The 15,289-nt window shown below is 37.0% G+C and overlaps 1 protein-coding gene across 1 annotated transcript; it reads left to right on the top strand.

Moving 5' to 3' along the window:
- The first annotated feature begins 2,653 nt into the window (after window positions 1–2,653).
- LOC146158228 (uncharacterized) lies at window positions 2,654–10,826 on the top strand. The gene is made up of 6 exons (XM_083384789.1): window positions 2,654–2,802; window positions 3,496–3,618; window positions 4,931–5,120; window positions 7,536–7,721; window positions 8,749–8,859; window positions 10,575–10,826. The coding sequence occupies exons 1-6, from the start codon at window positions 2,654–2,656 to the stop codon at window positions 10,824–10,826; spliced, it is 1,011 nt and encodes a 336-aa protein (XP_083240915.1).
- Window positions 10,827–15,289: the final 4,463 nt, after the last annotated feature.

The following is a 15,289-nucleotide window of genomic DNA, read 5'->3' as shown; positions in this document are numbered from 1 at the left end:
GCCAAACATGACCTGTAAGAATTTTTACAAATTTTGGTAAAATTTAGTAAAATTTGAGGATATCGGCTTTTATCGTCGATAACCGATACTAATATTTACAGTCGATCGCGGTCATTTTTAAACGCCTGTCACTTGCCCAATTCAATTCGCAATCGAGCGAAAGTAAGACACTTCTACAAACCTTATAATGGTATCGAAGAAAAAAAATTTAAAAATATCAAATTTGAAAATATTTCATATTCAGCATTTATTATGCGTATTATCGCGAATTTTCATCCCAACAATTTTGCCGTTACATTTGTGCGCTGACCCCTGTGTGATGGCTAGCTTTTGGTCCTTTCTTGCAAGTCGCGTTTTACGGCGCTGTAAGCTGTTTTATTGAAAGCGGAGTTAAGCTAAATTTTTCGAATGTACAATAATAAATTTATAAGCTACCTGACAGCATGCCCTTTAAAATGCAATGAAAGTTTGTTTAGGTTCGATTTAGTGGAGTTCAGATAGAACGGTGGTCTTGTCTCCCTGTTGAAATAAACATGTGCTAGTGCTACACAGAATCAGAAGTTTGTTTGGATTTAACTACATTCCTGTGCTGCCGATTTGATTTACTATTGGCTTTTGTATCGTGTCTCGGTTTAGTGCGACTTTTCGTAAAGTCGAACAAAGAAGAAAGGTAAGTAAGCTATATTTAGTAAGCCCGAGTAAGCTATATTTGCTATGCCAGTGCAGGGCTGTTCTCTGTTTGTAGAGTCTGATCTGGTTTACGCGAACATTGAATCCGATTTCAATTGCTAAGTTTGGGTGGTACAACAACAGCTTAGCCACAGCAATGTATTAAACCTATCTGTGTTTATTGAATTACATCAAAACGGCAATTAAATTACGGCGATAGCGAAAGGGCGAGTTTCTAGTACTAACGGTCTTGGGTCCAGTACTAACGAGCAGCAAAATAGCTTCTGTCCGTTACATTATGTTAGTTGACTCAGTTGAGCCATTTGTCCAGTTCAGGTTCAGTTACTATTCGATTCCCTTTTGTATACATCTCTTGGCCATAGAATCATTTAGTAAAGCCGTGTTAACGGGTAACATCTCCGTGTTGTTTGTTTTAATGCCGTTGGGTTTTAAAACTTAGTTTAGAATTATACCAACAAATAATAAAATGTCCACAGGACAGCAGTGCTACCTTGTAATGTGTAATTCGTAAGCCGTCAGTGCGTCTTTATTTTTTTGCGAAAAAATCCGATTATTGGATTTAAATGGGCAAAACTTTCAATTCAAACGAAATGGACACATAGAAAGAATCAGATATTGTTGAAAATACCGGCATTCAAGTTCTAATATAACAGAAATGTTGGACTTCATAAATTGTGTTAGTAACGAGGTGCTTGTAGTAGCTATAATATTATAGCGCCTTGATATGAACGGATTTACTTAAAAAAAAAATATATATGCAAAAATGATACTTTTTATTTACATAGTAGACATTTTTAGGGGGGCATGACCAGATGCCCCCTGGATCCACCCATGCTCATAGTCACAATTCTTTTGGCCATCTGATGACCAACAATAGGAGACTGATGTCTGCCACGCATATAACATAAAAATGTTATTCCTGTTTTAAAATTTCACTTTGCGCATTAGGTAGGACAAGTGTGTATCAACGTTCGGTCGCCAACACTTGTATTTTTTCTTAACACGTGTACGTCCACAAGAGTTACAGTTAACGGACACATGCGGCCGTGCGACAGCAGATCAGGTACCCCAGAATTAGGGCAAGAATGTTATTGTGCGACAACCCGACATATGTTGCGGCATGAGTGACTTTGGCCTGTGTTTGCCCTAACCGTACAGTGGACTTTAAACGTTACACGCCCGCTAACTTGGCGACGATGCCAAATGACGTCATTATTATGACAAAACGAGCAAAATTGATGAGATTAAAAAGTTCAAAGGTATAGTTTTGTCAAGATAAATTTGCGTTAGCTGAAGAAGTTTTGTTGCCCATACAGTTTCTAATTTATTGTTTTCTAATTTACTTTTTAAAGTAAAATCATTGCGTTGGATCGCAAGTAATGGCTGAAACTGCTTTATAAGTTGGAACACCAATAACAACCTATAGTATCGGACGAGTACCGATACTACCATTTGGTATAGTGTATCGTCTCTTACCTGATATTATCGGACACCCCGTAGTAAATATGTTAAAACCATTTAAGTGGATTACAATTAGACCAGAGCAAACAGCCGCAAATAAACGTGTACAGGTTGCAATGATCTAGTTTCGAGGGCTATAGCAAAACTAAAATAATTAAATGATAATATTTGTTTTTTAAATTAGCTTTATAATTGAGAAAAACGTAAGAAAAATTACCTTAAACTTAAGAAAAAAATTCAAACTTGCTTAATGGTGTATTTCCTGTTCCAAAACTTATAAGGAGTTTACTTTCACTTAATAGTCACACACAATTGCTTGCAGCTTACAATATAACTAGCTGTGGTAATTATAACTACTCATAAGGACTATTGGTATAAGTTTTTTATGATATTTGGTTGGTTCTTTTTTCTGTTTTTTTTTTTGGCAAGCAGTGAACAGTTTTGATTTTAGACAAACGTATAGAGCTTGCTGTATAGGTGATTTGTAGCATCACACTATATTATGTCGGAGATTCCAGTGGTTGATTTTGAAACCTTGGGAGTGCACCGTGCCGAGACGACCAAAGCTGATTTGAGATTGGTCGGCGAAAAAGTTTGCAAGGCTTTTGAAGAAATCGGTTTCGTGTATTTAACAAACTTCGGAATTGCCAGGTCAGTCAACTTGGACTTAAATGGATCCTTTGGGATCAAGCTTGACTGGAACGTAATACCAAAATATCTGTGTTGTAAAATTAGCACTAAATCTTGGTGTGAAGTGTTTTTTAGATGTTGATGTTCAAGGTTTAGCAACCCCTAAACTATAACTTTGTTGCGATTGGTCGAGTCTTTTTAGTTCTGAACTAAAATACACGGCGAACTATAGGCTCTAAATTTTCTATACATAGATAGTTGTTGCTGAATAACTCATAAAGTTTTAAATGTACCACATGGCAAATTACTTTTTTTTTGTTTTTTGCCGCAAGATAATTGTAAAAAATTTGCACATAGTTCTAAAAATATTTTGTTTGAGTTTGTTTGTGTATTTTCGAACATCACCAAAATATTATACAGCAATATCAATAAGCAAAATAATAACAATTGATGTCCCGTCTAGATATGCCCTTGATTAACTACATTTTGTTGTCATTTAAAGTAAAACATCTTGATAACACGAATCCCGCGATTTTAGGACCTAGAGTTTTCAATTTAATTTAAATTTGTGCAGATTTATTGAAAACATTGAAAGCAATAGCACAGAAAATGGCACATGGACAGCAAAAATTATTTTAGGCCATCGAGTCCAGCCCCCCATGACCTAATTTTTGCCCTGACAGACATTCTTTTTCATTAATTTATATTTTCCAGTTCGAAAATGGACGATGTGAACCGTCTGTCCGCCGACTTCTACGACAAGCCGCACGAACAAAAAGTGAAATACGCCTTCACGCCAGAAAATTTTTACGGTTATTGTGCATTGGGACTTGAAGCGTAAGACAGCTTGGTAACTTGTTAGATCGACGCTTATTTACCAGATGGAACAGATTATTTCCTAATAAATGCATTTTTAATAATGACTGGTTTTTAAGTAGTACACCGAAAGCCATTGCAGACTCACCAAATCTGTTGATCTATGATGCAAGCAGGGCAGGCTAGAAAACTGCAGTGAGGTTCGAACTCACGACCTCCTGTCAAGCCGGGGCCGTCGCTCTACCAACTGAGCTATGCCGGCTCTGAAGAAAGCGAGTCGAGAAAACAAAATATGCACACATATGTGTGCATGTTTCATTGAATAAATGATATGGTACTTGGATCCCCTTCAATGAGGTTGCTTGTACTAACAGATTAAGCAAGCATTGGCGTATGGTTGTTTCTCGACTCGCTCCTCTCTGAGCCTGCATAGCTCAGTTGGTAGAGCGACGGCCCCGGCTTGACAGGAGGTCGTGAGTTCAAACCTCACTGCAGGCTAGTTGTTTTTCTAGTCTGCTCTGCTTGCTTAATAGATCAACATATTTGGCGAGTCTGCAATGGCTTTCGGTGTACTAATTATACGTAAGCCGTAATCGTTGGTCAAACAGCAGCTTCAGAAGGGCTAGATCTCAGTTATTAACACACATATGTGTGCATGTTTCATTGAATAGGTTTTTAAGTATTCATGTGTTTGTACTATATCTTGACAGTATTTCAAATAAAAATGTAACGTTGTGCTACTGTGTACCCTCAGTAGATATGTTACAAAAGCAAATCGTTTTTTTATCAATGTTTGAACAATTAAACACTCGGACACACGTTATGTGTTTAACAGGGCTTAGCATTAAATAGTGATGCGAATATGGCACATAAATCAAAACTTATTAAAAAAAATACGTTCCGATATACCAGGGGTGGGCAACCTTATTACAGTCGCGGGCCAATAACAAAATCAAAAACGTATCGCAGGAACTTAATGTTAACTGCGTATAGACTTTACGCATCTCAATATAACAACCGCAAAATGAAGTCTCCAACTAGTAACTACAGGCCATACTCGTTTAGGAACGTGATTTAAGTGCAAGAAACTTTGAAAAAGTTGAAATAGCCCAAACAATATGAGAAATAGCCTCGTACCCAGTTTGTAAAATTGGTCGCGTGCCGGATGATTTGCGTTTGCCGGTCGAATTTGGCCCGCGGGCCGTGGGTTGCCGCCCAGCCCAGAGTTCGCATTGTTTCTTTAGCAATTCTGATTATAAACCCCAACTTACGTCGCTTAGTCCAGTATTTTACTTGTTTACTAAACTTAACCTAGCCACCCGTTTTTAATTAGGTTTGACACCAACAAACCAGGCGATTACAAAGAGAGCTACGATATAAGAGCGATAGAAGGACCAGACGCTCAACCGTTACCGGACGAAGTAACGCCAGGATTTTCAAAAGCTGTTATTTCATTCATGACCCAATGCAGATTATTGGCAATGCGACTGCTTGAAGCCTTGTCGCTATTTCTTGGCCTTGAGGTAAGAAATATGCAGCTGGACTTCTTGATCTATACGGTAAAATTACATTCAAGGGGTAAATGTCATGAATTGCATGATGGAAGTTCAGCAAGAACAAAATACATTGTTGCTATCTTTAACACAATCATTTTCTGTATGTCTAGTTATAAACAACTATTCCGTTCATTTAAATGAGGGGTCGGTAACCTACATCATATGATCCGCTGCCTTTTTCTAATCTGGGCACTATACAATGGCAAGATATCATGACGAAATTAAAAAAAACATTTTTACCGCTTTGCTCAAATACTTTTCGACTTTCAGGTATGTTTGCAGGAATCCGAAAATATTTTCATAACATCCAAAGTATACTCGCACTTTTTAAATTACAACCTAAACACAGTTAAACAATACAATTTATGGCGCATCCCTTATGTACTTTTATTACAGCTTTTTCTCTAGACTACAGATCCTCGTTCACTAAACCCTAAAAAACGCAATTTCTGCTAAATAATAGAATTATATTCAAATTTAACTGCTTTGCAATATACCATTGTAACGTAAGCAACATATCTCCACTTAGGAATTTTTAAATGATATACGCACTGTTTTTTTATGTTTCAAACTTTTTTTCACATAACCTTCTTTTCTTTTCACATAACTTTTGTTTTTTCCAAAATCATTTATACGTGTTTGGGGGAAATCTAAAAAACAGATTTTGGTCTAAGAAAACTACAAACAATGGTTAAAATTGGGTTAAATAAATATAAAGTACAGCAGAGGTGCAGTTTAATTAATTATTAACACAATAATCAAAACCGCCTTCCTTGACATGTGTCTTGAGTAGCAATCAAACAAACTTTGTTTGAGGTTATACGATACTTTATACCAGGGATCAGCAAACCTGTTTGCACTGCGGATCGGTATAAAACTGAAGTTACTGGACTTTGGGACATAATAAATGCCCACGCATCTGTAATGTAGCTTGATTATGATTTGCAAAGCGAAAAAGGTCGAGTAGATCGAAAACATCTTGATTAAGACGCTTTGATACGAACTTAACTGAAAACTGAAGATCACACAAGACGAACTGAAGATGATACAAGTTCGTAACGAAACTTAAGATTATGTCGATCTACTCGACCTTTTTGGATTGTCAATTCATAATCAAGCTACATCCGTGCATAGTGTACCCATGTATTTAGGTACATTAAACAAATAAAAAATCGCACTATACCACTACAGTAAAACTATACACAATTAAAATTTATTAAAAGTAAAGTGTTAAAACTGACCGGACTTCAAAAAATAATAATTGTCCATTAATGAAATTAGTAGATTTAATGATGAAATTAACGGCCCAAATAGACGTGAAAAGCTACATGCTTTATTGTTCAAACGTTTCGGAAAATGCTCGTGCCATCACCAGTGATATGATTAAACTTATGAACAAATCCGTATATATAGTGTTCCGAAATTAATAGAGTTTTGATGAATTAAAATCCTTGCGCTTGTATTTGCGTAGCAAGTTTTAAAAGAACGTAATATGACAACGCTATACGTCAGCGAAAACCGTAAAATAATGGCAATATGATAATGTGCGAACGATAGGCTGACACCTAATAAAGTATATACCTACGGACCGGTTACAAACTCATCGCGGACCGGTACCCGGCCGTGGGACGGTGGTTGCGACATCTGCTTAACATAATCGTACAAGACTTAGGTTCTTCGAACACGAATGGCAACTTTCGTAGAATCGTTCGACAACAATTTTTTGATGCGAACCTAGCAACGTCTGGCGGGTCGTCAAACACTTCAAACACCAATTTTGTAACGGGGTTTATTCATTATAGAAAACTCTACACTGCATGTCAACCGTTTCACGTTTAATATAGAGGTGAAAAAATTTCAAAAAACACTATTACCGTTAACTGAAGTACTGGAGTTAGCCAGTCGAGTACACAATAGCGAACTCACCATATGTTACGTACATAACGATCAGTAGCGTAATTCTCGCATGATAAATGCGTGGTAAGAGTAGCAGCCTAAATGTCGCGGTCAGTTGCTGCGCAGGTTAAATACAGTTTACAACTGATTCTGTTTTTCTTGTTGTTAAGTTTAGGGGTCTAGTCCCGCTTGGAGCACATAACAGAAACTGAAAAATAAAGTTAATTTACCATGGACTTACTAGTATTGATTGCAAATACAAAAATCCTATAATGAACCAAATTTTAATTTCTTGTTGATGCAGACCTTTTTGCTACATAATTTACCAAAAACTAGTACAAAATTAGCTATGTTTCAATTATATTCGACTGTATGTGAACATATTAAAATCCAAGTTATGAAAACAAAAACTTTACCTATAGTTATGTAATAAAGTTGGATTTGAAATGCAAAGGTAACCCTTTTTACGGAATGCTTTGCGCAAAGGGCCCAAGATTTTTGCCAAGCTTGTGCTCCAAAATGCTCAGAAAAGGTAACACCTCATTTCTGCGATGTTTGCGCTATCCTGCCATCCAAGGCGACCTGCCTGAAGGTCAAGTGCGACTTGGAGAGCACACCGACTGCAACGCAGTGCTGTCCTTTGTATTTCAGGACAACGTCGGTGGCCTGCAGGTAAATATAGGAGAAAGAGGCATTGAGGGTACGTGTGCTCATGTGTGTGTGTGCGTGTGTAAATGTTCGAGTGTTTGAGTTTATGTCTACCGTTACGTGCGTGTGACAAAGCTCCCAGAATGATTAAACTGTGTATATGGCGTCCGCCACCCGATCAGTTAGAAATTGTTCATTGCTAAGCGAAAAGGTCTACGACAATTATGGCATCCAATGGCAGAAAAGTTTAACTTTTAGACCTTGAGGTCGTAGCAATGCACTAACCTTAAGGTAAACTCCCAGCGTAAGTAAATTGAAATTATTCGCTGTAAATTTCACAAGTCAATGTAGTGCATTGTCCAAGACCTCAAAGTCAACATGTCAAATTTATTGATCCTTTAGAAGCACTTATTGTCGTAGACTATTTTGCTTAGAACTGCACTAATTTCTGACGGGTCGGTTGCGTCCTAAAGCCCGTCAAAATATAGCACAATCCAACAGCCTTGAACTATCCATTCATTACCGGTTCATAACGTTCCGTTACACCTAAAAAGGCGGGTCAATAAATGTAGAAAATAAATATTGAATTGTAAATCGTATTTATCTTTTGTATTATAAAAACAAGTAACTTTTAATTAACTAAATACTATTTTTTAGTATAACTTTAACTCTCAAAAGCATAACTTAAACTTAAAAACAAGTTGTGACGTCATGCTGGAGTTAACAAACTTTTTGACAGGTTGGGGTTCGGTTTGACCCCCTGAAACAAACTTACGCTCAGCATGTTTGGTAATGTATCAAGCGCGGTGCACTTTGTCCAAATTACTACTCGTTCAAAATGCTTTCGTGACCTTTGATGTACAATGTTTTCACCAAAAATTATTTTGACTATATGCTCTTATATGTTACCAAAATATTATAAATTACAAAAACGTTGACAATGTACATCAACAGCGTAAGTAATGAAACGACCTTTTCAGAAAAATCAAAAACAGTGGAGATTTCTACACAGCCTTTCATAACCCTTGTCCAATCTTATGTTTTTACGCAGGTAAAAACGAAAGAGGGACGTTTTATTGAGGCGACGCCCATCCCTGGCACAGTTGTTGTCAATGTTGGAGACTTGTTGCAGTTTTGGACCAACGGAAGACTACGATCCACTGTGAGTGCTTTTCCAATACCTAACAGCAACTGTAATCCACTTGCCAAGGCTTTGACATTAATCCGTGTTTAAACGCCGAAATAAAGCCAGAAGTATTCGTTCCACTTATTTAAACACACGTACTATAGAAATACAGATCGACCAGCAAAAATCGGAATATTAACGATAAGGCCAGTATTAAATTATGGGACGACATTATAATTTACAACAGTGACAAAATGGTAAATAAATCTTTTTTAGCTTAACAAATAGGTTATCATTGGGACGGGTAAACTATAGTACTAAAATAATGGAAAACTCATGTCAACCCTGATTTTTCGCAAGAAACCAACAAAAAAAACTTAAATTTCGAATTTCGAATTTAGTTACTGTGAACGGTACTCGGTTAACACACAAGTAGTAAGAAGTGGCACGTATACTGCGTAAATTAATTGTTATCAATTGTTACAAAAAGGTACGAAATGGTAGCAAATTATATTGATTGTTATTAAGTGCTAACCAATGTTGGAAATTACCTTTCTGTGTAACGTAAAAAGGGGCATACGCGATTCTGCATCGCTTCATGGCAAAAATGATTCTGTGGCGCGGATCATTCATTTGGGTGCTCTAAGCGCGACACTTGACAGGATGCACTTTTTTTCCTAGATTGGTGAAATGGCATATATCAGTCAGTTCTATGGAAGGTTTTAGTAATCGCTCTGTTTAAATCCGCGAGACTATGACTAGTTTGGGTAAAATTTATCACAAAGTCGCTGACGTACATGCTTGCTTAAAACCTCTAATATTGACTTTACTAAAAAGAACACAACCAAACACAAAATGTAGTATACCGGTCAATTTATTTGGAAATAAAGTTCGATTAAGTAAGAATAAAAATAATGCAAATATAGACACTTCCATCATGACGATACAACAAAAAATAAATAAATTTGGTTTTGGCCTGCTATTTTAAGGTTGGTCCTCCAACTTGAACTTTAATTTTTTTTAATGAAGCGATAAACTTATAAGCAACGAATAGTCCAAGTTCTTTTCGCTATTTTTCGATTACAAGTCAGTAAAAAAGTGAAAATATACTAAAGTCAATTCTTAATCTAGCGAAGCGCAAAAAATGGTTTGTGTTTATTTTGTTTTAAATTGACTAAACTTCAATTAAGGAAAAATTACTTAGATTGGGATAAAAAGAAATTGCACATTGCTTGACTCGATGTATTAGAGTTTTTCAAGCTAATTTTGACGAAAATGTTGTAAGAGCCATAATAAACATGCATCGAAAAAACGCGTAATAAGTTTAAAGGATATGCAATGCATTTACCTTGTTGCAAATCATAACGCCAAACTTTCCTTACTGCAATTTTAGGCGTTGCAGTTTGCATTGTCCGAGTCGATTAGAGAAAATCTCATAATATTTCTACGTTTTATATGAGACGAATTATCTTCTCACCGCACAAAATGGTTTTTGTTTGCTAGCAAAATATCAACGCTATTTAATATCCACCATATGTCATTCCGCCCTTACAATTTTTGGCCCTGCGCATGGGCATGTCAGACTCGGGACTCGGGTAGTTTTACGAGGTCTTACTCGAGTCTCGAGTCACGAGTTTGACTTCAGCAAAACAAACCGACTCTGTTGTCCTGGTGCAAAGTTGATGAAATTTAACTTTGACGCAAACCTTTACTAAAGTGAGCTTTTTTTCTTAATCTTACTTGTTTCCAAGCCCCATCGGATTCTGACCCCGTCCGACCCTAAGCAGCGCAACGCTTGTCGACGGTCTCTGGCCTTCCTGGCCCACGCGGACAGTGACGTAGTGATTTCTGACAACGTCATGGACCCGACTGCCCTTGACGTTGACGACAGCACATCGCTGAAGTTCAGTGCTGAAGAGTTGCGCGGAATGACGGTGGGCGACTTTATCGACCGCAACTACATGCATACATATGCGCCAAAAAATCACCTAAACCAGCAGTAACTTGTAGCCCGGTGTTTGTCCTTTTTCAGCCCACGAAACCCGATTACGTTTCGTGAAAATTTTAAAAAAAATGTTTCCTTAAATTTGTTACGTTATATACCATAACTACTTAATAATAAAATGTACGAACTAACCTAATTGGAAATACTGCCAATAACGCATAATTCTAAAACAACAAATTACCAGAAACATTGGCAAATTCCTTTAGAAAACTTAAATTCCTATTATACAATGCTGAAGTCGGTGATTCCAAAAATGCAGAACGAAAAAACATTAGTGGCTTAGAAGCAAAATATGGTCAAATTTTAGAGTGTTAAGGAAATTAAACTAAAGTTTTTGAACTCTTACTACGAGGACAAAACAAACCCTGTGTAATTCAAAGTGTAAAATTATATAGTATAATGTATGTATTTTTTATGTTGTAGTTTTGTTTGTAATTTGTATAGCCTAATTATTATTTATGTAATGTATTTTGTTTCGCCCTTGTTTTTCAAAAAGTGCTCAACACGCTTTGAATCACAGCCAAGGGCAGATGGCCAAATGACTTAAACAGTGTTTTGCCGCCCCCTGGGAACTACGAACGCTTATTTTATATTTATTTTTTGCATGTACATGCCGTTGTTTCAAAATAAATTCCAATCTCTCTATCCATATGTAATTGTAACAGCAGCCCTCCAATAGAAAAGCATCTTTCAATATATTTCAATATTTGCTATCGTCCAGTGTTGATAGGTTTTAGTCACACAACTTACAGATCAAAATGCTTTCTTTAAGTTATGTTTGACAACATAATTATATGTGACTGCCAAGTAAATTGAAGCATAACCTATAAGGGTGTGACGCAATTGTTATCATTGTGAGTTTCTGTAGTCGGAGCATTAATTATCACATTCAGGTGTTGAACAGGTACAGCTGTGTTAATAAGGTATCAACGTTCAATTCGGGGCTACATTATTGGATAGATAAGACTCGAGTAGCCGCAATCTAAAGCCTATAGCCCCTCCGAGCACTTTCCAGATGTTTATTATAAAAAAAATGATTGCGAGTTAAGTGCACGTACTTTTCTTTCCTAAATAAAATTAGTTGATACCGTGCTTTGCTTGAAAATGTTTATTGAAAAAAGGTTCCTGCGAGCGGATGTACTTAATTGGAACTGCAGATAACATAAGTTACAATTGCCAGCGTTTAAAGCAGCAAGAACAATTCCAGCCAGTAAAAAAATACGAAGCCAAAGCGTAAAGAATCATTTTAGTTGTAATAACAGTATTCTCTTTTCAATATAGGTTTTGTACAGACAACACTGGCAACAAAGATTTTCGAAGTCAGAGATTGGTGGCTGATGAGTTTATTCACATTCGTGAGCTTATGGAAGCATTGGTCTCTAATTCAAGGCTGCCACTCGTAGGGATATTACCCTACGGTAGGGTATTTACGCCTAAAGTAGGGAGTAGGGAATACCTACGGGATAAATTGTACTTTGAAGGGAAAAGTAGGGTATTTTGGTAAAAAAGAAAATGATGGGGATCAGACACTTACAATGGAGTTATTTACCAAGTAGGCCTACTATTGAATTATACAGCTTGTTATTTGTTTTAAGTTTAAGATTTTCTTATTTTTTAGGACGACTTATTTAAAATTGCATCATACAGGTTAATGATATTATGCCTTTTTACCCTTTTTAAATAGCAACGGTGACGCCCGTCTGAAATCCTGCCACAAGGTATATATTTGGGTTAGAGTGCGGGTTAGCGTTTGGGTTCGGTTAGGTTAAGCAATATTTTTAAACATTAAAATTTAACACGTCCTCACCCAAACACTAAGCGCCATAACAACAATTAGAGAATATAATCCAGCCCAACTGGAACCCCGTTTCAACTTGGGCGAACTTGGCGTGCTGAGATTGTTTTTGGGCTTCATGTTTTTTTGTATAAATTTACTCCTATCTAAATGTCATAGCAAATATCCGTCATTCCGCATCATTTTTACTGTTTTTGTCTATTTCCTTTTTGTTGAAACAGGCTAATTTCCCAGCTCGCCTCTTTACCGAACTTCGCACTACTGTAACCGGATCGCATAATTGCCTAACGATTTATTGCTGAAGTCGTTTACAGTAGTACAAATTTTAAAGTTCGTTTACGGGCTTTAGCAATGAATCGTATGTAATTTTGCAGATCCAGTTACAGTACAGTAGTGCGAATTTTGAAGTTCGATAAACGAATTGAAAAACTTCGGCACTGGTCTGAATCTTACCACAACGAGATAATATTGTGCGGAAGAAGGCATTAGCCGTTTACCGAACTTTCAACTTCGAATTTTGGAGACCGGCTCATTTTTCTAAAAATAGAAAATTAAAAAAAATAACTTCAAAATTGAAGAACGGCAACAGGTTGCCAGGCAAATTGCTTCTTCCCATTTTGTTTTTAGCCTACTTACGTCAATAGAGACGTTATAGAGTCCCTAGATCAACCCGCCATAGCGTAGGGAAAACGTAGGGGAAAACTTGCATGTGTGGTAGGGAAAAATGAAAATTTAGAGTGGCAGCCCTGCTCTAATTACATGAGAAACTACAGTCCGGAATGAAGTTGACAGCGAATAAACAGCTGTTTCCGATGAAGAGCAGGTTTCCTTAATTTTTTTGGACATAGCAACACTAAACTGGTGAATGCTGTACAGAAAGTCTTCCGGTAGCAATATCAGCCAACGCAGCTTCATACACAGCTTATTAAGGGGATGATAGATGAGTACTTGGTGAAGCGGTAACTGGTAGTCCAGAGAGAAGTTTACACAGTACAGAGAAGGCCATATGGTAAGCGAAGGAAGTGTGTGGGACAATGTTGGAAAAACAATACCGTTACATGTTGGAGCCACTACAGCAGGCCAACTTGTGAAGTTTGAAGTAAAGGTGATTGGAAGCTTACAGAATGCCTGCCATAAATTAATTCACGTGGGCTTGATTTAAACTTTCACAGTATATTATATTTTATATAGGAAGTAAATGAACTTTTTTCGACGTAGTTAGCATATTATATAAGATCCACATTAAAAATGTTGTTTATTGCTTCTTGTCGCTAATTATCTAAAAATATAAAGTCGACTAGTTGTAGTCTTGCTCCTTTTTGACAGCTGAACACGCCAAATACATCCTGAACTTATTCCGAAAGCATTTTTTGTTGAGTTTTTTAACAAACTTAATGAAAAAGTACATGTTTGAGGAGGGTGTCACCGGTTGTTGGAGGTAAACTTTTTTTCTGGTCGTTCTAGTGTTAAACTTGAAATGACCTACGAAACAAATCATTTTCAAGTTAGCTTAGTGTCCTGTCCAGGTAGCAACAGTCACAATAACAGACTATAACGAAACGGTAACTTACGGGCACTTCACGGAAACCAGTGATTCCCAATCTTTCTATTTTTTCTGTGCACCATTTCAGTCGATATTCAAATATAATTTCCCCTGCAATTTTAGACTGCTAAAATATCGTTTACATTAATATTTTAATGTAATTATTAGAACAGAAATTAAACTCCCGATTACAAGCTCTATAGCCACTAAACGTGAACTTTATTTTTTCTCAGCTCCATGGCAAATGCAGCAATAACATATAGCACAGACAACCAGTAAGAGATTAATATTGGGAAGCAAATTCTACGCTGCAAATTAAAAAAATTCCCCCTAGTGGGGTATTTACCCCGGTCGGGAACCACTGACCTAAACCACCGCAGTATCGTAGTCTACATCGCACTTAAAATTGCAGATTGTTAAAGTGCAAAATATCCCTTTTATGCTGCAACAATTTTTTTTTTCAAGACATGTTTAATTTTTGATTGCGAACTCACACGCAAACTTGATATACAGTATTACAGCGAACATAAAACACTTTCGTGTCGTTAGTAATGTATAGATAATGTAGTTCTCCTAAAACCTGTAACATACGTGAGCGTCCAAAATTTTTTCTGATTTCGAAGCACGTTACCACGTTTTGTTATTTTGCCTTATTGGTACATCTCTTATCGTGTTTGTTATTATTACCAGTGTTTTGTTTTCCTTTTTTTCGTTCTCGCTTTTAGACTTCAACGCGACATCCACAATAATGCCCTCTAGTGACGGTGAATTTATTTGGAACGAAAGGGACCAAAGCCGTATTTTGGCCACATTTGTTTACGGATACGTTTTAACGCAGGTAGGTTGGTATTACGTCACCGAGCTGGATCCAGGTTTAACTTCATGCTGTTAAACGACTGAGTACATAATGTCTTTAACAGTACACTGAAATGAAAAGCCATTGCGGATTCGCCGAATCTGTCGATCAATGATGCAAGCAGAGCAGACTAGAAAAACAACAAGCCTGCAATGACGTTCGCACTCACGTCCTATGGTCATACCGGGGCCGTCACTCTACCAAATGAGCTATGCAGGCTCAGAAATAAGCGAGTCGAGAAACAACCATACACCAACGCTTGCTACT

This window comes from Ascidiella aspersa, chromosome 3 (genome assembly GCF_963924565.1).
Source record: "Ascidiella aspersa chromosome 3, kaAscAspe10.2, whole genome shotgun sequence".
Lineage (NCBI taxonomy): Eukaryota > Metazoa > Chordata > Ascidiacea > Phlebobranchia > Ascidiidae > Ascidiella > Ascidiella aspersa.
This window is presented reverse-complemented; position numbering and strand designations above follow the sequence as displayed.

Coding starts and splice junctions, on each gene's coding strand:
- LOC146158228 (XM_083384789.1), top strand. CDS start 2,654: ATGTCGGAGATTCCAGTGGTTGATTTTGAAACCTTGGGAGTGCACCGT. Junction 5,121..7,535: donor CGCTATTTCTTGGCCTTGAG/GTAAGAAATATG, acceptor CTTTGCGCAAAG/GGCCCAAGATTTTTGCCAAG. Junction 7,722..8,748: donor ACAACGTCGGTGGCCTGCAG/GTAAATATAGGA, acceptor GTTTTTACGCAG/GTAAAAACGAAAGAGGGACG.